This window comes from Hippoglossus stenolepis, chromosome 7 (genome assembly GCF_022539355.2).
Source record: "Hippoglossus stenolepis isolate QCI-W04-F060 chromosome 7, HSTE1.2, whole genome shotgun sequence".
NCBI lineage: Eukaryota > Metazoa > Chordata > Actinopteri > Pleuronectiformes > Pleuronectidae > Hippoglossus > Hippoglossus stenolepis.
Window position 1 is genome coordinate 6,156,279 of NC_061489.1, and position 18,598 is coordinate 6,174,876.

Here is an 18,598-nt window from a genome sequence, read left to right on the forward strand (position 1 = left end):
ACAAGGCAGTAGGTTCAGTTAAAGCTCCAGCAGCGTATGACTGAGAGGTTTGTTCTCTCATCTAAACCGATCGTCACCACAATATCTGTGAAAATGAAAAATACACAAGTTATCACATATAAATACCTTTTGGTTTTACTGAATGTCAGATATTGGACATGGAACATTGTTCGAGCATAAAGTCTACTTAACGTCCATAGATACGTCAAAAGTATTTCCGCAAGGGAGGATTTAAGTATAAATCAATGTTAAAGGGCGTTTCGTTTCGTTTCGTCACATGGGCTTTTATTGTGACACTTGAAAGCGGAAGTCAGGTGTTACTGTAATATGGTCGCTTGTGGTGTCAGGCTCACAGACGAGTCACAGACGAGTCACAGAGGTACCGCCAACATTTGTCAGTGAGCTAACGTCGCTTTCTTCTGTCGCGTCGGACCAGAGCCTCGCTCAATGGTTAGTTTGAGTTAATACCAAAGTAATACCCGCAGCCACTCACTGTGGCTAATGCTAATGGTGTGAGGGGCTAGTGGTTAGCTGAGGCTAGCTGTAGTAGTTAATGTGCCGCTCTCTTTACTTTGGGTTACCTTTCCTTTACCGAAGCTAACAGGCTAGCTAACACAAACTGAGTTAGTTCAATGAAGCATGCTGCTCGGGATGTGTTAAAGTTATTACCAGTTGTCATGACAACAACCACTGGTTTATTGAATCGCGCTGAATTAGCAGATTAACGCTATCAGTGAGGAAACTGACGCTATCGCGTTCACTGTGGTTGCCTGACAACGGGAAATTAAAGAGACAGTGTCATTAGTAACTTGCCATGAATCGTAGAAAGTTATTATCAGTATAATATGACATTGAATAACATGTCTGAATGTCTTGTATGTATCAGCTGGTCAGGCTCACATCAGTGTAAAGTGGTGTTTTCAATGCAGGTGATTGAATCAATAAGCAGAGAGGAAGAGGTGGTTACTGACATCAGCTGCTGTTTGTTTGACATCAAATCTTTCATAGCTTCTCCATAACACGCATGGCCCCTAATGAAGCTGTTTATTAGGCTTATAGAATTATGATCAATACTTCCTGTGGATAAACACATCAGGTTTTCATCCCTGGGATCTCTTTAACACTTAAACTGTTTTATATTATTTATTTGTTTTTACTGAATGTTCAGAATCCTGTTCTTTTTGTGTCCTCAGCTGGGTTGTGTAACTTTGTCGAATGGAGATGGATGATGAGCTGGAGAACTTCATCAGGGAGCGGAAGGCGAGAGTGGCTGAGGATAAAGCCAGTCTACAACAAGACCCTCCTTACATGGAAATAAAGGTGCCTTTAAATTCCACACTCATTGTTTATGAAGTGGTTCACTTCTTACAGACATTTTATTTTGATAATTTCACATGCTGATTTAAATACTGTAGCTCATTCAGTCATATGTATTTATTTTTAAGCCAAACTCCATAATGGTCTGAAAAAAATCACAAGACATACACAAATCATACAGAATAAAAGAACTGGTATAACTAAACAAAACAAAATAAGACTAAAATGAAGAGAAGCTAAAACAAGACAATTAACATGCGGTAAGTAAGCTGATTATATTGCATGATACCAGGAGGAGCCAGGAATCAGACTCTGTTGTCTATGACTCCGTTCAGACTTTTTATTAACATCTCTCCTGAATGATCCAATCACAAGTGGTCAGCTCTAAGTTCAGGTGTAAATGCACCTGCTTTCAGTATTAGTTAGGGAATAGAAAGAAAGTACTGGATGATCGTTGAGCAGTGATCTTGTTGTTTTTTAGTTTTTTGATGCATGATGTTCCTCTATTTTGCACGGACAGGCAAAACCCCACAGAGCCTATGAGTTGACTGTCAAGGAGAACATCCCTCCCAAGTCTGTTGCCCAGAGGAAAGGTACATCACCAGATTCACTCCTTTAATTCTTAATTGTTAAAAACTGAAGCAAATACCTTACCAACAATAACCAACAGTTACCAACAAAGTGAATTTTTGTCATGTAAACAATTTTACTCAGAGTAGATACATCTTTAAATTGGCAGCTGTCTTGTTTTGACATAAAACTCTTCACCTTGTTTCTCTGTGAAATATTGATGTATGTGTTTTGTCAGATGAGAATTTGGGTCTGCCGCTCGGTGTAGAGTACGAGAGGAAGAAGCAGAGGCTGCAGCATGAGCTGCGTTTGGACTACAGGCACTACATGGCTCAGGTGACTGTTTCTATTTACTCAGGTGTTTGGATGTAAAACAGAAACTTGAGGTCAGTTCATATATATATAGATATATATATCTTGCACAGTTGTCCACTTTAAACACTGTAGCCAGAGCTGGAGCCAATGAAATTAGCGATATTGATGTTGTATGTGTTTTCATTATTTTTTTAACTCCTCCAAATTAGGTAGTGTATCCTTTGCAACTCTCAGTATCCCATAATCCATGTAGTGTTCAGTTATTGTTGTTAACTTGAAATACAAAGGATCACCTCACCATGCTGTGTTTGCTGATTCAAGTGGGTAACAGTCATGAAAACACAGTAGGATGTCATCAATACAGAAACCCAGCAAAAACAGTTCTAGATATGTTGTTAATCATAGTGTTATGGAAAATGCAATAAATAAAGATACAATATATAACATTAACCTTGTATGCTGAATGTGTTTAAAGTTAAATATCAAAACTAGGAATCATTTACACTAACAACATAGAGGTGGGTACATTTGAGGATCCAGTGTTTGAGTTGGGGCTCAGCTATTAACTTCTTTAACTTTGAGATTCCAGCTGTAGTTTGATACGGAGGTTCACACCACTTTTATTGTTGTACCTGTCTTGGAGAGTAAATTAAAAATGTTGAAATCATGTTACATGTTTTATGTTTTATGTTACAGAAAAAACTCTTTGACCCTGCGGCGCCTGGACCATTAATTCACCTCAACAACAGGCGGTCTGTCAAGGTAACTACTTCTCTTTAGTGACACAATGATATCAGTTGATCTAAAAATCAGATTCAGTTACTGGCATTTTTCTAAATTACCTAAGAACTAAGAATTTCGAATAAAATAGATAAATAGCCTCATTATTTCTGGATGGCTGCTAATCAAGGGCTTACTGTCTCATTCATTCTTTATTGACTCAGGTCTATTGAAAGATCCAAAATGACCCTTTGTTTCCTAAACGTGTACACAAATATGTAGTGTTTTTATTTTTTTAGAGCAATGGTTCTCAACCTCTCTCTCTCTTTACTTTATTTAATATATTTAATTTTGTTTTTCTCCATCTATCTGGCGACCCCCAGAAATGATCAATGATCCCCAGGTTGAGAATCACTGGTTAAGAGCAGTGATTCTCAACTGGGGCACCCATGTGGTGAAGTGGTCCTGCAGTTGTAAGGGTAGACATATATAAGATGGATGGATATAGATCAAACAAAATAAACTAACTTATTGTACCTCATGGTGGTCTCCTCACACCCAAGCATTGCCTTTTTAAAATCATGTTTCTTCCAGCAACAGCTTGAAGACCGGACAGGCGTTGTTCCCAAACAGCGAGCCTCCTCTCGGAGGGATGCAGCCACTCTGACAGAGGACAATAGGGGGCTGCAGAGGGCTCTGCACCTCGCTGAGGTTAAGGCCTTCTGTCCTGAGGAGGAAGAGGCTTGTAGGCATCACGACAGGCTGGGGAGGCCTGTGGAGCTGGAATCAGAGGAAGATGAGTATTTAAAGGAGGAGCTGGAGCGGATGAAAGGCAGAAGAAACAGATATACAGGGACTGAGGCCAGTTATGAGAAGAGACAAACCAATAAGACTGATGGCAGGTAGCTGGGAAAATTATCCATTGTTTCTTTATGTGTGTGCTTTGAATGCATTGTTTGTCTGTATTCATCTATTTCACCATCAATCTGGTTTATTTGTCTTTGCTCAGGGAGAAGAGGGAGAATCCATTCAGCTTTGCCAGAGAAGGCAGGAGATCGAGAACACTGGCCAAATATGAGGATGCTGAGTTTGCTACTGGTCTTATAATAGGTTAAAAGATGTTTTCTATTTAGCAACTGGACATTTTGTTGTAAAAAAAAAAATAGGTCCAACATTTAATGAACATTTACTGATACTTTAAAATCTTATTAAGCTTTTGCCAAACCGTCCAAAGACATAATTTCCTCTGTGTCTCGATCTGTCAGGAGCGGCAGATACAGATGAGGCTTTGCGGAGGAGGAAGGAGCATTACAGACATGAGCTGCAGGAGCAGATCGCTGAACAACACAGGAACAAGAAAAGGTACTCTGTCAGTGATCTATGTTCTTTTCAGTTAAACACCTGAATACATACGTGTGACAGACGAGCTCCTGAAAGGTTGAATGTCTTTTACAAGAGATGGGCAGCTGCCATCGAGGCTCTGACTTGAGGTTGAAATCTTCTTGACGTGTCATTGAGCAAATTGCTGCGCCACCTCTTGAACATCCCTGTTTATGTAATAATATACTTATCATCTATAAGTCTGCTTAATATTAATAAGTTATTAGTTAGTAAAAATAAGTTCAGAATTATTTCCACAGCAATGAACCCTGTACAAGTTAGATAACACCCCATATTTCTTTGAATAATTTGACTTAGCCTATATTTTTTTAATTTCTATTTAGTAATGTGAAAGAACAACAGTGTCTCAGAAAGACAGATTTGTATTAAATATATTTTCACAGACACCCATATATGATGATCATTTTAACGGGTGAATCTGTCAACTTTCCATGGAACACCTGGCAGTGTACCTCGGATCCTCACTTTAGAAACACTGCTGTGAGAAGTACGTTTGTGTCCTTGTTGCAGGGAGAAAGATTTGGAGCTGAAAGTTGCTGCGACGGGGATGAATGATCCTGAGAAACAGGTCAGCTGACAACTAACTTTTATTTAGTTTCAGAAAAATATTACTTTTAAAGGGCTACATGTAAGTTTCTGCTGTTGCTACATGGCTGAAGTTTGCATTAAAAGCTGTTTATTTACCTGTCTGGAAGAAACTGAGGTCCTGTTCAGACATTAAAATGCATCCTGAATGTGTCTCCTGTGACCACTTGTGATCGGATCTCACTACCCCACTCTATGTGAATATACTTGTATGTAATTTGTGTTCGCAAAGACCAAAAATAGTTTAACCCCAGTCTGAGTTTACACATGTGTCCGATGAAGATGTGTTTGTGTGTTGCCACGAGTAAGAGAGATAGAAAGAGCCAGCAAGTCAGGAGGGACTGAATGAGAATATGTTTGATTCATTGTGAATCTGTAGCAGGTCAGAGACGTCAGCTGAGTAGGTGGCCCTTCATATGTGGCCCACTACACATTTGCGTTCACACAGCAAAAAGAATGTGGACACATGCATTCTAGACCATCTCTGAAAGTGGTTTAAGTGATCAGATCTCAGGACACATTAGGCTGCGTTCAGACCTGAACTTAGCACTGACCAGTTGTGATCAGATTACTGGAAGAGTGTGATGTAATTGGACTTCATTTTTACTTTACACTGTTATCATACTGCTTGATCCGTCAGTATCAGAAAAAGGATGATTTTCTCCTTATTTTCTCCCTCAAATCGTCAAACCAGCCGGACCGAATCAGGCAGTTCGGAGTGAGCAGGAGAAAATATCTTGAGGTTTCAGAGCCTTCAGCAACAGGAGAGAGCGAATCATCATCGAGAGGTTTCCACAATAATGAGAAGATTGGTGTTCGAGAAAGAGAAACATCTCCTCCCTCGCAGCCTCATGTGGCCTTCCAGTCCCCGCTGCTTGAGTACAGCTCTTCCCTGGGTCTGGGAGGTGGAGGTCTGTCTCCCAGCAGTCAGCCTGCTGCCCCCTCCTTCCCCAGAGCCATGGACACTCCAAGGTATACCATCAGCTTGCATATAGCTGTGGGCAGGGGGGCTGTTTTGATTGATCATGTTTTAATTTTTTATGACGATGAAAAATATTGTATAAACTGATGTTTAGCTCTTATCTGTTGATGCAATCAATGAAAAACTGCCAGAAAACGAACAATTACAGAAAGGTCTGGATTTGAACATAACCCTGTGTCTCCAGAATTCCTCTGTTCCCTCCACATCCTCCCTCATCACTCAGAGAAGCCTGCAGGAGCCTGTATGCGGAGCCCCATTACTGCTGTTGCAACAGAAACCTGCTTGACCCAAACATGGCCTACTGTAAGTATAGGTTTCCTCTGTTACATGAGGTTAAAACACCTTTTTAGTGAATACATTTGTAGTAAGCTGTATTTAATTAAACTTAATTTAGTTGTATCATCCAGATTTTACTGCCTTTCATTTTTCTGTGCAGATGGTCATTTGTCTGGCGCTGGCCATCCCATCTCCTACTGGAACATGCCACCAGGGGGTGCTGTGCCCAGTCAGCTTGGTAACCACAGTCCTCACAGTCAGCACAGTGGCAACAGCTTCCCTGAACCACCATTACAGTAAATATCTCTTCTTTAGTTTGAGCATGTTGGCTAAGAAAGCAGGTTGAAACAATTCATAACAAGTAACATCCAAGTGTCCGTAAATGTTTTTGCTCCTGTCAACTTAACTAATTTTCTCAAATGAAGAAATAGTTTTACTGCATATGTGTGAGCAAGAGAAGAAAGATAAAAGAAGACACTTGTGTCCTCTGTGGTAATTTGTCTTAAAATGTCTAAGCGAGTAGAAGGGACATGACGGTAACGCATGCTTGTGTTTCTAAAGGGTTAATATGCTTTTAATGTCCCCCAAGTTGATGAACCCACTAAGAGCTATGGTTCAGAATAAAAAAACACATTCTACACCCTATAAGCATATATGTTTGAAAACAGCCTCCTAAAACCTGTAGGTTTTCTGAAGAGCTGACAGAATTGCCAACGTTTACAAAAACTTTAATTTCTCAGCCTGTGAAGCAGATAGAGACGTGGCATAAAACACATTTGATAGTTAAAACATTTAGCTTTCTTTGTAAATCATTGCTTTTTCCCACTCTCCGTTGCTTAGATCAGCTGAAACGCTATATTGAAAAAGTAAGAGGAGTAAAAGGAGAAATCTTGATAACATGTGTACACTATATTTCTTTAACTCCGCAAACAGGCCCAGCAGTGAAGCTGCTACAGTGGACTCATGCGGCAGTGTTTTCCCTTCAGAGAATTCCAGGTCAAACATAAAGAGAATCCTGAGCTACAGAGACGCTCTCAACGAACAGGTAGGTCAACTCATTTTGAACCTACTTTTGAAAAACACTATTTTCCTAGATTTGGGTTAATCCTCCTACTGCCATCATCAACCATTAGAATAACAATTTTCCTTTAAACATAAAAAATAGGAAGAAACAAAAATTTATTAAACAGGGTTTCCCCTACGGCCTGCTGCTGTAAAATTATTACTGCAGCCACTTCAGGATCAAGGCAGACGAATGAATCCGGTATCTTTGTGTCCTTCCTCCCCACTCCTCTGCTGACCTGCGCTCCCTTTACACGTTAAGAATAAACACCATCACTAATCAGAAGTTATTAGGATCTGAACATCACTGCAGTTTCCTTTTTTTGGTTTGTTTAATTCGCTCCAGAGTTGAAACAGGTATTAAAACACCTTGAAAGAAAGTCCAACAATTTGCGTGCATGCAGTTATTCTGCTACACACAACACGAGACAGGACAGGACACGTGTTAAAGTGACTGGAAGGATCCGGATTCATGATCTGACATCATTGATTATTAACTAAATATATGTGATCGTTTTCCTAAACGACAGAGACGGGCACACACGCCCTGCCCCCGCTGCAAAAGAAAATCCTTGGGAAAACACTGATTAAGATAACTTATCATCAAACAAGTTCATCAATTGAATAAATATATATATATTTTTTTTATTAGAGTAAATCCAAAGGGTTATTTTTCATCGATTTGAGGGAACTTCATCAAAATCCCCAAAAAAGAAACTCTCCGTTCTTAACATTTCAGAGGAGTGTGGCTGTGAGCGTGTTGTACATTTAGAGTTGATTTGTAAAGCTGGGTAACACTTAAAGATTAGGCTTTTGGACATTGATAGTTACAGATGCAACAGAAAATAAATGTAGGTTGTTGGATAACACTTGAAAAGTAGTTTGTGTATGATCAGTGTCATCTTGGCACTGGTCCTTGGTTGGAAAAAGCAGTAACAGAGAGTACAAAGCAAGAATAGTGTTGGATAAATGAATTCACTGTATCCTAGTCTGTGGTATGTTGGCAGGAAACCCCCTGGAGTGGGAGCAACGAATTTGACAACAAGGTAAAATAGATTTAGTTTATACTCAAAGATATAGTGCAAGTTAAGTTACACTGTTAGATCCTAGTTAATCTGTTGTTATAGTTGGTGGTAGAAGTATTTGTGAGCTCATGTACCAGAGGTAGTTCATGCTGCAGTGCCACCTCAATCCCCTCCCTCCTATTTTCCCTCTAAATAAAAATCCTCTCTACTTTGCTTCCCAGCTTGCTAGCTTTAGCCAGGCATGTCTGCAACACACACACAATCACTGCAGGGTCACACAAACCTTTTCCACCTACTCACTGATTACTTTGGTTGATTTCCATGTGGTGTAAGTTATTGTAGTAATCCGTAGGATTCACTACAAGTGAGTGGGGGTGTTGAAGATGATTCTAACACATGATGGATGCAAAACTGCAATTCAATACGCAATACAAATCATTTGATTCGATTTGCGATATAATTTTTTTCAATAAAGTATTCAGTTCCATACCTGTGTAATAGATTTAAATGTGATTGAGTATTGCCACATTGATACCATCAAAATATGAACTGCTCTAGTTCCAAATGCAAAGATGAGAACTTTAAGTGTTTATTATTTTTTAACAATCAAACATAGATCAATTATTACAAAAGTTAAGGTAAATATATAAAGCAATTCAAATAAGAAAATAAAACATCTGTAAACTATTTCTGACATTTAAATGTGTCGGACTCAGGAGCAGCATTTAAATATTGCACATTCTGCAACCAAGTTAGATATATTTTCCAATGAGAAAATAATAGGACCTTTCTGTAAATAATCTGCATTAATATATAACCTCATTAACTTATACAAAAGCTATCACTTAATATAGTTTTAAAAATAGGAATATAAATGTTACACAAAATATCTAAATATTGCACGTTCAACTAAAAGATCTATTTGCTGATTTTCTTTCTCCACAAAGGCTGCCACTATAGGATCAAGTGCAGCAATAAAAAAAATGGTACAATTACTCCAAACAACAGAAGCCCTACTCTTCAGTTGTTTCAGTGACCTCTCTACTTTTCAACACTCATTGCAGTCTTTACAGATTTTTTGTCAAGAAAACCAGCATGTAAACCGTTGCTGGTTTCAGACATGAACGCTGACACCGATTTTACTTCTGCATCATCTTCCACAGCATTGTCTGGGAACCAAAAAAAAAAGATAAACCAAAATATGAATTGGCTTATGACTTAATGCATCCCTGTGTGAGCTGGAGAATTCTGCCCTGATGAATGAAGTTACACAGTGCTGTAAGGAATTCTGTCCTGTAGATCCAGGAGCAGCAGGAAAGGAGACGTCTGGAGAGGGAGCAGCAAGAGCGACATGAGGCGCAGCTGGAGGCCTACACGAAGAACCACCAGCCGTGGGGGCGAGGTGGAGGAGGAGCCCCTCTCAGAGACAGCACCGGAAATCTAATTGGTAGGTCCCAACTTGCAGTGTCTTTTTATTTTAAACATACAATGTTGGGCTTGGCAATAAACCACAACAACAACCTTAACTCAGGAGCAAGAAATCAGTCTTTATACTTATATCGATATCATTTTTGTCTATGTCACCCAGCTCTAATACAATGCCTCTACAAATAGTCATGTTTCTAACTTACTGGTTCTGTTGCCCAGCCGATCTCCACCAGATGCACAAGCTGAATGAGGAGGCCTACACCAACCCGGAGCAATGGCAGAGGAAAGCCGCTGCCACCATGTTGGCACGACAGACAGAGCAGCCTGAGCCCATCGAGAGAGTCTCCGGTACCATAACCAGATTTGTTATTGACTTACTTAGCACTGACACCATTCACGTTTAGAGCAATATTCCAGCTATTGACCTTATTCGGATTAATACGTTATTTAGGTTTTGATGTTGAATTGATAATAGAATATTCCATTCATTACTGTTTACATGTTACAAAGCACAGTCAGATGTTTACATGACAGTGTCTTTTTGTCTTAATCAGGTTAATATCAGAATACTGGTTTCCATGTAAATAGTGTTTTACAATTGGAGCGTTTAGCATCACATTTAGCAACTGGGGAGATTAAGGTGTTATGGATAGAGCTCGAATAAATTACTTATGATAATAATAATATAATAACAATACTTTTTATTTGTATAGTGCTTTAAAAAATGCTCAATGACACTTTACAGGATTACAAAAAACAGAAAACGGATGAATTTTATTAAATTATATAAATATAATAAGAAAATACACATCATAATCTCACATTGAAATATTAGATACTTGTCACAATCCATTTATTGTTGGGGTGACTACCAAAACACCAATACTGTGTGAAAATATAATGACACTCAAATGTTAATTCTTTCCACACAGTTGAAGATGCTGTCTGTCACTATCTGTAGCTCATTCACGTCGAAGTACAAAAACGTAATATTTGCGTCTCACCTGATATATTAACATTATCACCAACATGGGTCTCAAGATCTGTGCTGCATCTTTAGCTGCTCCTCGTTGTGTTTTATCCTTTTCTTTTATCTTCAATTATTTTAGAGAAGAAAGTTCACAGTTCCTTCATGTGTTCTTCTTTGTGCAGGTTTCACACACGTCCAAACCCCCCAGTTTGCCAGAGGTAAAGTGTTCGCCAACCAGCCCACCCAGCACCAGGTCCATGAGCAGGACACGTACAAAGCTTGCCTCAAACAGCAGGTACTGCTTCAAACAGGCGGTGCTGCCTTGTCTAGCATCCCTTCTGCTGCCAGCTGAAACCCCTTTGGAGGTTTTCTTCTCTGCAAATTGAACTCGCTGCCTGTGGAATCATGCAACCAAAAGTTTACTAGAGCTAGAAGAAGCTTTTGTTTCCTTCCTCAATAGAAAATTGCCCCAGTCTGCAAATGGCTTTATGTTTCCTTTTTTTTTTAACAGATTGAAGAGAAAATGCGTAAAAGGGCAGAGGAGAGGGAGATGACCAGACTGGAGGAGGAGAAGGAGGAGAAGAGGCTGGCAGAGCAGAGAGCTCGCATCCAGAGGGAGTACGAGGAAGAAGAAGAAAAGAAAAAACGAAAGGAAATGGAGGTAAAGTACTAGAGAAAAGCACTTTTGCCAGGTTTTTTTTCTTTATGGTGAAAAATTCTGATCCTTTTATACTAAATACAGGAAAACAGTATTCATCTCTCACTTCCTGTCACTCAGCAAAAGGCCAAGAATGAAGAGCTGATTCAGCTGGCTGAACAGAGGAAGAAGGAAGCCGAGAGGAAGAAGAAGGAAGTAGAGGAGAAGGAGAATGCAGCACTTAGAAGGCAGAATGAGATGGAGAGACAGACCCGGGTGGAGGAGGTTAGTCTCTCTGACCCATAGAATGTAACATGATTAACCGAAATAACCGACATGAGCAAGATTAAGTCAGTCAGAGGTTATAAATGTCGGTTCCGATACATTTTCGGTTAATTTCCCAGCCCTAGGTTGAGTGCATGTTTCAGCAGGACCGTGCTACTGTGGCTTCATCCTCCAATCACTACTTCACTAACTTATATTTAAATTTACAAGATGGCCGTATTTTTATTTTGCCTCCATTTCTGAATAGTGGGAGGAAGTGGAGACGTGTCTTTCATCTTTATTTACAGTTTATGCTCTGACCTCAACAAACAATACAAAGTTAGCTAGTTAGAATAACATTTTAATGACGTAATTACAGATTTAATCAATTTTGTGCTCTTATGATGCAGTAATTTATTCAGTAACCAATTTCCAACACTAGCTGTATAATTTTGAAGATATACCTTTTAGTAATTTTCCTGCACTTACAGTGACACAACCGTGACAATAAAGTCAGATTGGAACATAATCATCTCCTCCCTGATATTGACTGATATTTCTAGAGCAGCAAAGTTTTTACAGTTTTTTTTCAAGTTGCAACAACACATCACTAGGAGAATTACTACTTCTTCTGCTTTTCTTCAGGATAATTATGACGGGTGTATTCATCTGAACCCCGATCTGCTCCCAAAGCAACCACTAGACCACGGATGGACTATGTAAAAGTAGAATAGAGCCATAAATACATAATATTTTAACATTCAATCAATCAAACACCACATTTGACTGTTTTTCCATCTTTGTTGAATAAGTTGTAATTTTACCTGAAATAAACCTTAAGATTTTTTGTTAGATTGTCCTTTGTCTGTGTTTTGGTCCAATTCAAGACAAACTGAAACAGAGGACGACATCAAGATATCAGGCTCAGTTCAATTAACCATGGTCACACATAATGTTGTTATTTGGTGACTCTTTTCTTCAGGTCTGCAGGGAGCCTTCTCCTCCAATCCCCACCCTGCAGAAGAAACATGGGTCCCACCGATACACCCCCAGACCCCCCACTGTTGACAGCCAACGTTCCACTGCTCCCCTGTCTGTGAGTGACAAACATGCAGAGTACACACACTGTACAAACAGTACAAAATGTATCGCTACAGTATCTGTTTGGTTCCATTTGACTTGTTTTTGCTCCTCAACAACTTCCTCTTGGATTAATAAAGGTGAATGAAGTGTTTTCTCCATTTATTTTCATACCTTCTCTTTTATCTCTGTCTGTGTTTCAGGAGTGTTCTTTGTCTGGTCTCCAGTCACCTCCCGTGCCTGCTTGTAGGAACCAGCTTCGAGCTACAGGTACTGTATACACGGGCAGAGGCACACGTGGACACACATACACACACTTGATCTATATGTGTCAGTAAAGATTGTCAGTTATAAAAATAATTTGAGCAAACAACCCCAATCTGCATTGTCTTAGTCCCACTGCTCCACTGTGTGTGTGTTTTGTTCAGGTGAGCAGCGTGACGTGTTCAGCGAGCTGTCAGCTTTGCGTCGGCATCTTCGCTCTGAACAGAAGCGGTTGGAGCAGGACGAATTGGAGGAGTTCGACTCTCCACTGAGTGACAGGTCAGAGCTGGCAGATGCATCACACTGAAACATTACATTTATCACAGTAAGTGCAGCATTCTGTGGACATACTACACTGAGGTCTCTACCTGTATTCAATGCCCCAGCCGTTGGATATTGTTATGGATCAGTCTCCTGGACGATGTCTAGATATTGGTTTTTAGTGGTTCAAATCACTGCTGATCAGAGCCAATTCAAACTGTGTCTACTGCTGAGTCATTTGATTGTATCCAGTCTGATTTGCAGACAAAAGCCAGATGTTAGCCGGTTTTTCGACCAGTGGAAAATGTGCTTAAGTGACTAGAGAAGTTAAAACGGCTAAACTTCATAGTTGAATTGTTTGAATCAGCAGCTAAAAGAAACTGTTCATCATTTACAGCAGTTTAAAGTAATGGATCAACAGGTGAAATAGATAAATTGTGAAAGTGAAGGATAGAAGATTGAAATAAACGGTGATGTCATTGAAGGGCTACTTCAGTTGTGTAGTCCTGGAAAATCCTGTGTTGCACTTTTCTCTCAGATTTTTTTGGGTAATATTAAGTCTAAGTATTCTGCTGTGCCATTGGAGTGACATTTTGTGTCATTGTAATTGTCCAGACATCAGGAGCATCCCCTGGTAGATGTGTTCGATATGGCCAGGCTGCGGCTCCAAGCTCCAGCCCGAAGACCCAACTCCAGAAACATTGAGCCCAGAAAGCTGCTGCGGATCCAAGACTCCCTGCAGCTCAACTACACAGGTAGTACACCGCTATGAGGATCCTTAACTGCAAATCAACATTATGGGTCATAAAGGGTTGCTATGTTTATTTGTGAGTCAGACGGGAAGTCGAGGCTGGGCTCCTGTGACGTTCCACTGGAGGAAGTGGGTGTGAGCAGCAGGAGAAGATACGACCACAGGGATCCATGTCAGCAGCTCAGCAGCCAGAGGACGACTGTCCTGGACGGTTAGAGCTGCTCGCCTATAATTTTTTTATTTGAAAGCTGGAGATTTACTTTCTAACTTGGATTTTTAGGATTAAATGGTGTCTATGTCAACATTTATACTTTGTGATCTGTATCTGGAACATTATCTGAACAGTGACGTCCACAGCTCTTTGCATTTACACCTTGTTTAAACAATGTACTTGTGTTCCAGATTATTTTGACCTGTCCCCTCCACATCAAAATGATTATCTGGTGAGTCCAAAAGAAATAATTGATTGATTTTGAAATAATTTTGATTTAATATGCCGCCTGTGCTTGCAAAATTCAGCTTCAAAAATTCTCTACACGTTACATATTCACTGTTTCCATAAACTCTAACTATTAGAGATCATTTGTGTGTATGTTGCAGAGGAGTGTGATGGGGCGATCTCCAAGAGGTTCTCTACTGGAGTCGGACAGAGTGTTCATTGGTAAGTCCTACGATACATTACTGTTCAACCACACATACGTGTAGGCAACCGGCTCCGTTGTGAACATTATGGATTACGTACTTGCTTGGGTATTAAAGGGATAGTTCACAGAAAAATGGAAATTCACTCATTATCTACTCACCATAATGCCGATAGAGGGGTGGGTGAAGTGTTTGAGTCCACAAAACAATTTTAGGGTTTCAGGGGTAAACAGCGTTGCAGCCAAATCCAATACAATTGAAGTAAATAGCGACCTTTTCTTCAAACGTAAAAAAACAACAGAAACCCCCCCCCTAAATGCCTCCATACTGCTTCTGTGGTGTCATCCAAGTTTCTGTAAGCCCCAACATTCAAATTCAAGTCCTCTGATATCCTCCTGCCTGCAGCCGCGTTCATGTTCGCAAGCACACACTGCACAAGCTCTCGCGTCTATGCTCTCCCCCAAGGGGCACGTGACGTCATCAGCGATACAGCAGTAACCGCAGCGATGCTACCAGAAGTAGTGATGCTACCGCACACCTCGCGCGCACCCTTGGGCTGCAGTGTGTGCAGTTTCTGCCCTTAATGTGCTCAAACTGATCATTACAGCATCTGCTACTGACAATACGTATGTAGCTCTGTGGGATAGCATTTATTTTCTTTGGTTGTTTTTCTCTGGTTGCAACATTAATATTTATCCGATGTAAGTGAATCATCAAAAATTGAAATGAAACAACTTGGCTTTGGTAAATTAAAATAGAATCAAATTGGGAAACAAGTGCCAAAATCCATCCTTAGTACAGACATTTGTCAGTGTAGTGGGGGTGGGGAGTTCTCTAGTTTTCACAGCACACAACCATCTGAAACTCTCTGGGCTACTTCAACACGGATGGATTTTTTTCACTGTCATCCGTTTTCTCACCATGTAGACGTTTCAAATGTTGCCTGTGGTCTAGAGGCAGAAAATGAATGTTTTGATACCTTAAACAGAATTAAATCTTCTGTCAACCTTCCTAAACCAATACTGTTGTTCTGCATGTCAGTTGTAGAGCTCAACTCATCTATATTCATGTGAAACAACCTTGAAAGTTTATTGATTAATCTTTGAGATAATTGAATAACCTTGAAAAAACCTTAAAATAATAAAAGTATCTTAAATCGGTTATATTAAGTAAGTATATGTTGCTCAATGAAAGATTATTTCACTTAAAAAGTTGTGTTAGAATCTCAAATCACCTGCAGTGTTTCACATTTGTTATCTAGACTTCTATGTCACTCTTGGTCTGTGTACCTGTCATTCGGAATCTGTTGCATGTGAGAGTGACCTTCGTGCACATTCACGTGCACACCTGTTACAGCCATAGATTGAATTAATTCTGTGGAAAACGCTGACCTGGATGGTGTAAATGCAAACGAATGGAACCAAGTGGGGAGACGTGGGTACAACTGATTTATAGTGTAGCATATCCTCGAAAATTTGTGTAGAGATGTCTAGGACAAATCTTTTCTTGTGTGTGTGTGTGTGTGTAGAGCCCCTAGGTGATGCCCTTCCACTTCTGCCGTACCCAGACATCCAGAGAACCTCCCAGCTATCGGCCAGGGAGAGGAGGAGGCAGGCCAAACAGTCACAGCATCCTCAGGTACTACTCTGCTTCACACAAAACACACACCTCACAGGTTTCTAACGTGTGTTGTGGTGTAGCCTGTAAATTCCTGTATTTTTGCTTTTATCATGATGTCTTATATTGGTGTCCTGTGGTTGGTCCAGGAACGAGCTGCTTCCAGCCAGAGTATTGGCCAATACGACGACTACTCCACTCACACAGGTAACAGGCTGCAACAGGAGGTGGAGCACGGCGAGGGAAGGAGCCCAAACAGTGCAGGGCATCGGACGGCTCTCAGTCGTCGTGGTAACAAAGCCGGTGCGACTTGATAGATTGATCTTCTGCTGGTCGTTGTGTTTTGAGTAATTATTTCAGCTTTGTTGCAAGAAGACGAATTAAAGCTAATCTTTCAGGAAAGTAGTGTATTATCTTTTTACAGGTCTGAATTAAAATTCTTAACCAGAGCTGTAATTTCCAAAGCCAAGAGGTCATTATATTCAGCCAGCTTTCAAATAATCAGATTGTAGTTGAATAAAGAATAACAGTGAAATATTTATGCAGCAAATATTTAGCCCTGTATTTATCACCCAAAAGCATCTGATAGCAGATGGTAGTGATGGTAGTGGTTTTCTGTTATAGCAGAATAAATGAGTTGCTGTCATGAGATTCTCTATGCCTCCGTGCCGGCGACAGACAGTGGGCGGAGGCATTATGTTTAGGGGGATCCGTTTGTCCCATTCCCGTGAATGCAATATCTCAAGAATGCCTCGACGGAATTTCCTCAAATTTGGTACAAATATTCACTTGTACTCAAGGATGAACTGATTCGATTTTGGTGATGTCACGGTGACCTCACAAAGCCAATTTTTTGCCCTGTGAAGGTGAGATCTCTGTAACGCCATCAAGGAGTCCTTTCACATTTGGCACAAACATTCAAGTATTAACTCACTTGAATTTGTTCGCCAAAGGTCAAGGTCACAGTGGCCTCACAAAGTATGTTTAACATATCTTAAGATCAGTATGAGGGAATGTCGTCAATTTTTTTACAAACATTCACTTGCACTCAAAGATAAACTGATTTTTGAGCCTGGAGGTCAAAGGTCAAGATCACAATGACCTCATGTTACTGTGAATGTGACATATTTAGGACTGCCCGTAGGGAATTTGATTACATCTGGCACAATTCACTTGGACTCACTGATAAATTGATTACATTTCAGTGGTCACAGGTCACGGTGGACTTAGAAGATGTTTGATGATGTTTTTTGGCCTCTTCAATGTGATCTTTTGGTATTTCTGAATTTTCCCATGGGCCTTGTACTTGCCACTCCTTGATTGAAAAACTGCAATGTGTACCAAAGTTTACAATGTAATACTTTTAGTGTTTGACTCTGTCCCCTTGCTCCTGTTCTTCAGGACCAGTGGATCTGTCTGATGATGACTCCTCCCCTACACAGTCCTCTTCTCGCAATCTTAACCATCAATGCTCCATAGAAACTGTCGCTACAGATCCCTGGATGCGCCCGGGGACATCGGACACCCTGAAATGTTTGGACCGTCCATCTAGGAGGGAGCGGTTGGCAACGTAGTACTTTGTTTCTCAAACCTCTGAGCTTCCTTGTACTTTGGAAAGTCTGTTGTAAAATTATAAAATTATGGATGTTTTTACCTCATGGATTATATGACGGATGGATGTTTGAAAAATGTACTTTTGTAAAAATCATTGTTTACATCAGTGAGAACATACATGTTTGTATGGGCGATTGTTTGGCTAATGCCTAAATAGTTTTTATTAAATTATTTTAATTATGAATCGTATTTTCTCCTTTTGTGTGACGGAACCAGCCAATCTGCCAATGGGGTGACAAGGCATCATCCTGCTTACATAAATTACCTTTTCTAGACGACACCATTAAAACCTCCATCAAGGATATTGCGTTTTCGTCGCGGTTTGTATTTTGTTCAGCAGGATTATGCAAAAACTACTGGACAAATTACCACGAAACTCGGGGTAAAATCTATGAAAACTTGGTGCAGAACCGGATCAGGGGGCCGATCCAGGAATCTACTTCACCTTCTTTAACATTGCAAGATTGCATTTGTAATTTGGTGCAGATCCAAATAAAAATCAGGATCCAGGCATAGACTGTATATAAAGGAGACTGTTGGGCCTTGCAGAGGTCTGCTCTCTGTTCGTGCCATACTAGTTGAAATACAGAGAGACGTAGTGTAACCTAGATATGCTGCAATAATTGGATTGGATTTGTGTAACCATGTTTTTTAACCTTCAGCTTTCAGAAATATTTTTATTAAGTTTTTACATTTCACACAAAAAACACATGTACCCCATAACCCCTCCCAAAATCGAACCCAAGTGCCATGCCTGAGGGAATATCACAATCCTGGAATGGTATAGGTGCCGGACGTCTGGTTCAGTATCATTACA

The 18,598-nt window shown here is 40.1% G+C and overlaps 1 protein-coding gene across 7 annotated transcripts; it reads left to right on the forward strand.

Annotated features, from left to right (window-relative positions):
• Nucleotides 1–290: 290 nt before the first annotated feature.
• On the forward strand, nt 291–17,965 carry LOC118112784 (centrosome and spindle pole-associated protein 1). 7 transcript variants are annotated; one of them, XM_047340706.1, is made up of 29 exons: nt 291–450; nt 1,194–1,320; nt 1,838–1,910; nt 2,126–2,223; nt 2,899–2,964; nt 3,517–3,824; nt 3,932–4,032; nt 4,188–4,284; nt 4,834–4,891; nt 5,603–5,880; nt 6,075–6,193; nt 6,327–6,462; nt 7,100–7,211; nt 8,236–8,274; nt 9,553–9,700; nt 9,901–10,029; nt 10,834–10,946; nt 11,163–11,312; nt 11,394–11,573; nt 12,535–12,648; nt 12,836–12,902; nt 13,061–13,175; nt 13,773–13,912; nt 13,994–14,119; nt 14,311–14,351; nt 14,509–14,569; nt 16,079–16,188; nt 16,317–16,374; nt 17,569–17,965. In XM_047340706.1, the coding sequence occupies exons 2-29, from the start codon at nt 1,216–1,218 to the stop codon at nt 17,739–17,741; spliced, it is 3,315 nt and encodes a 1,104-aa protein (XP_047196662.1). In that variant the 5' UTR covers nt 291–450; nt 1,194–1,215; the 3' UTR covers nt 17,742–17,965. The 7 variants fall into 7 exon arrangements, with proteins under 7 accessions (XP_047196662.1, XP_035018240.1, XP_047196663.1 ...); XM_035162349.1 differs by having other exon boundaries at nt 292–450; nt 16,317–16,470; XM_047340707.1 differs by having other exon boundaries at nt 292–450; nt 11,430–11,573.
• The last annotated feature ends 633 nt before the right edge of the window (nt 17,966–18,598 follow it).